At 42.2% G+C, this 8698-nt stretch overlaps 1 protein-coding gene across 1 annotated transcript; it reads right to left on the bottom strand.

Annotated features, from left to right (window-relative positions):
- Window positions 1-4089: 4089 nt before the first annotated feature.
- On the bottom strand, window positions 4090-8462 carry gprin1 (G protein regulated inducer of neurite outgrowth 1). Its single transcript, XM_088344119.1, has 2 exons — window positions 8290-8462; window positions 4090-8009 (listed from the first exon to the last, which is right to left on the bottom strand). The coding sequence occupies exon 2, from the start codon at window positions 7979-7981 to the stop codon at window positions 6086-6088; it is 1896 nt and encodes a 631-aa protein (XP_088200245.1). The 5' UTR covers window positions 7982-8009; window positions 8290-8462; the 3' UTR covers window positions 4090-6085.
- Between the last annotated feature and the right edge of the window lie 236 nt (window positions 8463-8698).

The following is an 8698-nucleotide window of genomic DNA, read 5'->3' as shown; positions in this document are numbered from 1 at the left end:
ATTTTCATGTATTTTGTACTTTAGCATTACAAAACGATCTCAATAGGAATAAACAGTACGAAGCAAAATTAGTGATTTTGATGGAACACATGGTGGAACCTCCTCAATTAAACAGAAAAAAACGAGTGAAGTTCATTGTCTTGTGTATTGACAGTATAACTGCACAAGCACAAAAAATGTGGGGCAAAAATGATATATTGATTATGTATGATACATTTTATATTCATTTTTATACAGGCCAGTCTACAACCACTACCTTGTCAATTTTACCTCAATATCTTAATACTTTTATTTTGATTTTTTGATCCTTTATGACACATTTGTCCTGAAATGCTACGTCAATTAAGATTAATCTATCTATGCCTGCTCCTTTGGTGCCAACTGCCCCGGACGCTGATTGGCTGCCTGTCACTTTTTAAACTCCCGTCTTCCTGTCACCGGTTGTCAGTCTGTCTGCGAACCTCAGCTCAGGCTAGGCAAGCCTTTTCGACACTGACTTTCTCCTGTCCTGATTCCTGTTTGATTCCCAGCTACGACCCCTTTTCTGAACTTGACTGCGTTTTTGCTCTCCCGTCCTGGCCATCGATCTGTTTTTCCCCGCTCTCGACACTGCCTTCGCTCGCCACGGAAATTCCACTTCCGCGTCTGAGTAACCTGCTCCCCACGATCTACGATCTCCGGATCCTGTATTCTACTACCCTTTCCCTGCTTCCTAATAAAACTCAGACAAACTTCGTTCTGGTCCTGACACTAAAGCATTAGTTCTCAACTGGTCTAAGTGGTCTAACCCACCATTCCACTTAATGACAAGCACAACCCATATGAAGAAAACAATTACACTTCTCACATTTATCCAATGAAAGGATTGTGCCTCTTAAAACCAAAAATGTATTTACTTTTTTTTCAAAAAACGAAATGACAAGCAAAACCAAAATGACGAAGTGCCGTAAATACTCTCATATAAACCTACAAAACACATAAGTGACCCCTATAACTGCTTTAGAAATAGCCACATACTAAAATTCAAAATTCAAAACATGAATAAAGTGTGTACCTAAACATGGCTAATTATTTAATAATGTGGTTGATAAAGATTAATATACTTGTAAAAAGCATAAAATTAAACCATCTTCTGTACCATCCAGCAGCGCTTCGATGGAAGACACCCATATACCTTTTTTTGTATATTGCAATACCTTCCTATTTTGACTCCATCATTGTTGTAACTGTTTACCACTCTTCTTTCCCTATTTTCACAAATTTTCATTGGCCCGATTATTGTGGGCAGAAAAAGGAAATAAAACCAAAAAATCACAATAAAATAAAATGTGGTCCCTTTCAAACTAGTAGATGGACTGAACAGGGAGAAGAGATAGAGCAGGGTATTATTGTCATTTCTTGTTAAGAAGTGTAATATAACCTCCATTTGTTTTTCTTTTTGGCATTATTTTGTCAAGGAAAAGGGCCGCGACCCACTTTTGGGTCCTGACCCTCTAATTGAGAAACACTGATCTAACGTGCCACGTCTGATGACAATAAAATCTATCTATCAATATACTTACCCAACACACACAACCATCCATCCGTCCGTCCATCCATTCATCCATCCATCCATCCATCCATTTGTCCGTCCGTCCGTCCATCCATCCATCCACGCACTTACCTACCCATCTATCCATCCATCCATCTATCCATCTGTCCACCCCCATCCAAACATCCATTTATCACTCTGTCTGCCTGTCCTGCCCTCTGTCCCTCCCTCCCTGCCTTCCTCCCTACATCTATACATCCATACGACCACCCACACACCCATCCATCCATCCATTGATCCATCTGTCCGTCCGTCCATCCATCCATCCATCCATCCATCCATCCATCCACTCACCTACCCATCCATCCATTCATCCACCCGTCCACACACACACACACACCCATCCATACATCTGTCCATTGGTCCGTCCATCCATCCATCCATCCATCCAACCATCACACCCACGCACCCATCTATTCATCTGTCCACCCACACACACACCCATCCTCCACTGATGACGCCATAAACACAGCACTTCACACCGTGCTGAAACACCTGGACCACCGGGGGAGCTACGTCAGAATGCTCTTCCTGGACTTCAGCTCAGCCTTCAACACCATTATCCCGGAGATCCTGGTGGAGAAACTTGCACACCTAGGACTCTCTCCCTCCATCTGCCACTGGATAATGGACTTCCTCTCCAACCGCCCACAGTCGGTGAAACTCGGTACCCACGTCTCTCCCACCCTAACACTGAACACTGGCTCCCCCCAAGGTTGTGCACTGAGCCCCCTGCTTTTCACCCTCTACAGCTCCGACTGCTCACCGACCCACCCCACAAACACTATTATTAAGTTTGCTGACGATACCACCTTGATCGGCCACATCTCTGAAGGGGACGAGGCGGCATACAGGGATGAGGTTGAGTCACTTTCAACGTGGTGCTCGGAAAACCACCTCATATTGAACACAACAAAAACAAAAGAACTGATTCTGGATTTCAGAAGGAATGGCAGGAATCCAGCACCACTCATCATAAAAGGAGACTGCGTAGAGAGAGTCCACTCGTTCAAATTTCTGGGCGTGCACATCTCCGACGACCTCTCCTGGTCTGCAAACACCAGAGCGGTGGTAGGGAAGGCCCAGCAGCGACTGCACTTCCTGAGATTGCTCAGGAAAAATAACCTAAAACAGCAGCTGCAGGTGTCTTTCTACAAAGCCACAGTGGAGAGCATCCTAACATACTGCATCACGGTGTGGTATGCGGGGTGCACAGCAGCAGACAGGAAAAAGCTCCAGAGGATCATAAAAACAGCCCAGAGAATCGTCGGCTGCTCTCTGCCCAGTCTGGAGGACATTGCCTGCTCTCGCTACCTCAGCAGAGCAGAAAACATCGTCAAGGACTTTTCTCACCCCGGCCACCATCTCTTCGACCTGCTGCCTTCCGGCAAGCGCTACAGGTCACACAAAGCAAAAACGAACAGACTCAGAGACAGTTTCTTCCCCACAGCCATTACCACCCTAAACAGACACCGCACAAACAACTGAAAACTGTTGCAAAAAAAAAAAAAAAAAACCTCACACGTATGTAAAATGGTACTCACGTACATGCTGTCTGCACTATGTTTGTTCACTGCTCAACAGACACCGCACAAAAACTGAAAACTCGTGCCAACACTACCTCATACGAATATAATGTTACTCAAGTCTTGTTCTTGCACATGTCGACTGCACTACGTTTAATGCTCAAATTGCACAATGTCTGACCATTTCCTTTTTTGCACTATGATGTCTATGCTTGCACCAATGTATATGCGGACTATTTTTGCACCATGATGACTTTGCACCAAATGCAATATTGCACAACCGTTACGATACAACGTTATCACGACAACCCTGTATGTAACATCCCACATGCTGACATTGTTGTGTAAATACCATGTAAATTATAACTATAGCCTTATTCCCCTTGTTTTATAACATTATCTTCTCTGTTCCTTTATCTTCTTGCTCATACCCTCACTATGTGTAAAACTGGAGTGTCATGCCCAATTTCGTTGTCACAATATGTTAGCCCATTTGTAACAATGACAATAAAGGTATATTCTATCTATCTATCTATCTATCTATCTATCTATCTATCTATCCGTCCGTCCGTGCCTCCCTCTGCCCCTTCCTCCATTCATCCATCCGTCCACCCACCCACCCATCCATCCATCTGTCCATCCATCCACTCATCTACCCATCCATCCACCCGTCCATAAACACACCCACCTATCCATCAAGCCATCTGTCCCTCCCTCTGTCCCTCCCTCCCTTCCTCCCTCCATCCATACGTGCACCCACCCACCCATCCATCCATCCGTCCCTCCATCCATCCACTCACCTACCCATCCATTGATTCATCCACCCGTTCACACACACATCCATCCATCCATCTGTCCATCCATACAACCATTACACCCACGCACCCATCCATCCATCATCCACTCACCTACCCATCCATCCACCCGTCCATAAACACACCCACCCATCCATCCATCCATCCATCCATCCGTCTGTCCATCCATCCACTCAACTACCCATCCATCCACCTCAGTCAAACCGTACAACCATCTATCTATCTATCTATCTATCTATCTATCTATCTATCTATCTATCTATCTATCTATCTATCTATCTATCTATCTATCTATCTATCTATCTATCTATCTATCTATCTATCTATCTATCTATCTATCTATCTATCTATCTATCTATCTATCTATCTATCTATCTATCTATCTATCTATCTATCTATCTATCTATCTATCTATCTATCTATCTATCTATCTATCTATCTATCTATCTATCTATCCATCCATCCATCCATCCATCCATCCCTTGTTAAGATAACTAGCATGCATTGTGTGTCAACAATAATAATACATTACATGAAAATTGAGAGAAATAATTTTGGGGAAATATTATTCAAAAAATATTTTACAAACAATTGAGAAAAACATCACTTAAGTTACAAAGTGCTAAGTACCAAAAATGAAAACGTCAAGCTCGAGCACTTCCTGTTGACAGAAACGCTTTCCGTCAGAAATTGAGGGAAGCTAAAAAGTATTCCAAAAAGACTTTGAATTCCTTTTTTTAAAATTATTTTTCACATGTAGTAATGTCTACTCAATATCCACAGCAATAATATAAAACTCCACTAGATGACATTGTTCTACTAAAAACCTTTTCGTCCGGTTTCCATATTAGTGATGAGTTTCTTCTAAGGGTGAGTTTTCAATTTCTTTACCACTGAATGATAGGTGCAAAAATGTAACTTAAAAACATTAATAAGAGTAAATCTACATGTTCCTGAAAAATAAACGAAGTTTTGTGATAGCTTAGTAAAGATATAACCGCGTGTTTTTATTTTACCAACCATTTTGAAATTCAGTCTCAGTCCAATTTCAGTTGCCCTGTTTTTAATTGATTTATCTTTAAATAACATTTAGTGACCTTCATCATGTTTAATTTAGACATACTGTACCAGAAGATAATGTATCCTTTTTTTTTGTCCTATTCGGACACATTTTATTCTTTGGGTTTTAGTCATTGCAAATTAAACAAAATGTTAGTCGAGCTTTACTCAGGAGAAAACATGTAAACTTTTAGATTCTATCATTAGTTTCTATTAAGTGTTTAATTCTAATTTAAAGTTAGTTCACATAACATTTTTCTAGTTTTGAGGAAAAACAATGCAATGAATATATCTAGAAATTGTTATTTTGTCTTCTGGTGGATACGAAGCTCGTATTTAAACAAAATCATACGATTTATCATTCATCAGTATTAGGTCCAGTCATTAATGAAGTGAACAACATTCTTAATGAATGTCGATAAATTGACTGATTATTTACACCAATTTCAGTTTTGGTCATTGTTAAGTTGGGATTTCTTCAAGTTTACTTTAGTTTTCTTCAGGTAAAAATGTGTGTTAAATGAAATATTTTTGTCAACTGATTTAAAACTAGTTACAGCTTATCTTATCTTGGTTTGGAAAATCGCTAAATGTTTGATCCATGATCCGAATCAATTATTTGATCGTTTATGTCTCCTAAAGTCAAATATTACAAAACCAAATTATGATGATGACTGTTGATATACGAATTTAAATCAAACAAGGAAATGTAATCATGGAGATGGATCAAACTCTTGTCTTATGTTGTTCGAAAATACAATGATAATGAGAAGGTGAACATTTGTAAGGTTACACAATGATTGTCAAGAGTGTTAGGTTCATCCTAAAATTACACTAGGCTGACTATGGTAGGCAAAAGTTTTTTGTGAGTGAACATTTCTTAACAATTAAACAATTTCAAAATGACGCCAGCATCATGAAAAAGGTTGTGTTAAACATAGGAGGTTCCACTTTAACCCTTGAAAGAAAAGTCCTGGGCAATGCATCAGCCTTCATGCATGCAGCACAATGCGACTTTTTGCTCAAAATCACTGAAGACCTTGCACACTGCCGGGGGTATCACACTGATTGATTGTCATTAACCTTCTCATAAGTCATTCTGTGGTGTGCGCTCGAGAGCAACAGTGTGGCTGCTGCATGTTCTCCATCAGAAGACGAAACGGGTTTCTTCTGTTGCCTTCCACTTTGTCATCTCGCTCTCTCCTTTTCCCTTCCCGGCACCTGCCCGACCCCCCCTGGCCTATCTCAAAAGCCAGAGGTGTGGCCGAAGGGTTGAGGGGCGGAGGAGGTGGTAGCGAAGGCTGGCTCTTCTGCTTCTTTACCTGTTTTTCCAGGTGTTTCTGGATGGCGGAGCCCAACACTGCCACTTCCACCACTGCACCGTACACCTCCCATGTCATGCCCTTCTCGTCCCAGCTCACCTCCTGCACCACCTCGTCGTCCTTCTCCTCCACGTCATTTTCCTCTTCCGCTTCATCTTCTCTTGTGTCTTTCTTATCTTCGTCTATAGCTTTTCCTTCTTCTTTCTCTTTCTCATCCTCTTCAATGCCATTATTGTTTTTGATTTCCTTTTTTATAATCTCGGGAAAAGTCGTATTGGTGGGTGTTCTCGGTGTCATGGGTGCCGTAGCGACGGAGCGATACTCCACTTGTGGAAAAGCTTGTATCTCTGCGTCGGTTGTAAAGGCTATGGATTTTTCGCTGTTATTTGGAAAGAGAAAGGCTTGGTCGCCTTCAGGTGGGGTCATCGGACTGGTCGCCACAGAATGACACTGGACTACTTCCAGACTCACCTGCGTGCGAATGTTATGGCAGCCGTCCGGCGCTGGAGATTCCGGGATAGGTGTTTTTGAGACTTGTATTTCCTCATGTAAATCTGTTTTTAGAGGTGTTTGATTGGAACAGAAGGATGTATGGCTTGTTTGCATTTTGCTTGGTGTTTGATTTGTGTTTGATCCCTGCTCACAGTCGACACCTCCATTTTCTTCCCTTTTAAAATCCATGTTGACATTTTCTTCTTTTTCTTTCGTGATAAATTCTACCTGATTACCAGATAACCTATCCTGTTCTTTCTCTTCCACTTTATCGTGATCATAGTGGGTAACTAAGATGGTGATGTCTTGATCCATACTCCCCGTCCTTTGTTGCTTAGACTGGTGGTTGTTATCTTCCACTTGAGCCTCTGCGGCAGAAGAATCAGTGGCCTTTTCTGTTGAAGGGTATGTGATAACATTGGACCCCTTTATTTTGGAAGTATCTGTTTGTGTCCCACTCCCATCTCCCCCGGTGAGTGCTGGGAAAGCTGTGATCGAGGGTGTCTTTGGAGTCATTGGAGACGTGGCCACGGAGCAAAACTCAACCTGTTTTATTTTTGGAGTATTTGTTTGAGTCCCACTCCCATCTCTTCCAGCGAGTGCTGGGAAAGCTGTGATGGAGGGTGATTTTGGAGTCATGGGAGAAGTAGCCACGGAGGAAAACTCAACCTGCTGACCCACCTGCATCGCAGAGTCCGCTCCAGAGCTACGAAATGAGCTTGGGAAAATAAAAGAATGGCCGCCCCTGGGAGGAGTCATGGGGCTGGTGGCTGCTGATCGACATTGAACAACTTCCAAACTGACCTGTGTGCGCATGTGGTGCTGCCCGAAGGGTGCAGGGGAGTTTGGGTCGGAGGGGTTTGCATTTAAAGGGAGAGAAAACAAGATGTCATCTCCACAGTTAGTTGTTGTATTGTCATTGTCAGGCTGTTGTTGCAAAAGGATGGCTTCATCTTTCAAATCGGACTTCAGACTCGCGTCACAGACGTTAAGTGATTGTTCTTCCGCTGTTTTCTCTGCAAAACTGTCATCATCTTTGCTGGTGCTGACCAGTCCGATCCGATTGCCCCCTTCACCTGTTGATTTTCGAAGACTTTCTCTGAGTGCGAGGTCTCCTTCCAAATCCTCGCCATTGTCTTTACTAAAACCTCTCATTTCGTCCTTAAGACTTCCCATTGTTTTTTTTTTTCAGGGGAAGATATTCCTGTTGGGAAAAACATAGTGCTGATTGATATTATTTAACCAACCAGCACATAAAGTAATCAGGCTAAAATGTGCAATGTTTATTCGTTATTTTGAATACAGGCACTATGAACTGAGATGTGTCGTCACTTTGCATGTAATAAAGTCATAGTCTTTCATTTTATCTGCCTCAACTTCATCAATAATCATTGGTAAATGATGAGATCATTAAATTCAACTAAGTACATAATCAATGCTCATTAAATCAGAATTGCCGAAATATCAAACAGCAGAAGACGTACCTGAGCAGTCAATTCAAACTAAAGGAGTCTCTGCAAGATGAGCTTCTGCGTTCAGGTCAACCATTGTCCAAACTTCACGCTGATAGACTCACTCTTTCTTCGTTTTTTGACCTTCCTGCTCTTGATTGATACAAACTGTCGTGGCTACAGGTTCGTCTGTAGAAGAATCTGTCTGAGGCAATCGTCACACTTGAAACTGTGGCTGCTCTGCTTGTTGAAAAGCTTCACATTTCCAGTTTCCCTGGAAACCACGCTCGGGTTCTCGTGGCAAGTGGTAATGTAGGGGAGGGGAGAAAAAATTCTATGTTTGGCTCCTTTCTATTCATCATTTCATAGTAATTAACGAGTCATTCAGGGGTGAGGATGGGGGACGGGGGGCTTCAACTACGTGTTGCGCAACAGTATCTTG

The sequence above is a fragment of the Urocampus carinirostris genome, chromosome 9 (assembly GCF_059441175.1).
Source record: "Urocampus carinirostris isolate Australia breed hairy pipefish chromosome 9, RoL_Ucar_1.0, whole genome shotgun sequence".
Classification (NCBI taxonomy): Eukaryota; Metazoa; Chordata; class Actinopteri; order Syngnathiformes; family Syngnathidae; genus Urocampus; species Urocampus carinirostris.
This window is presented reverse-complemented; position numbering and strand designations above follow the sequence as displayed.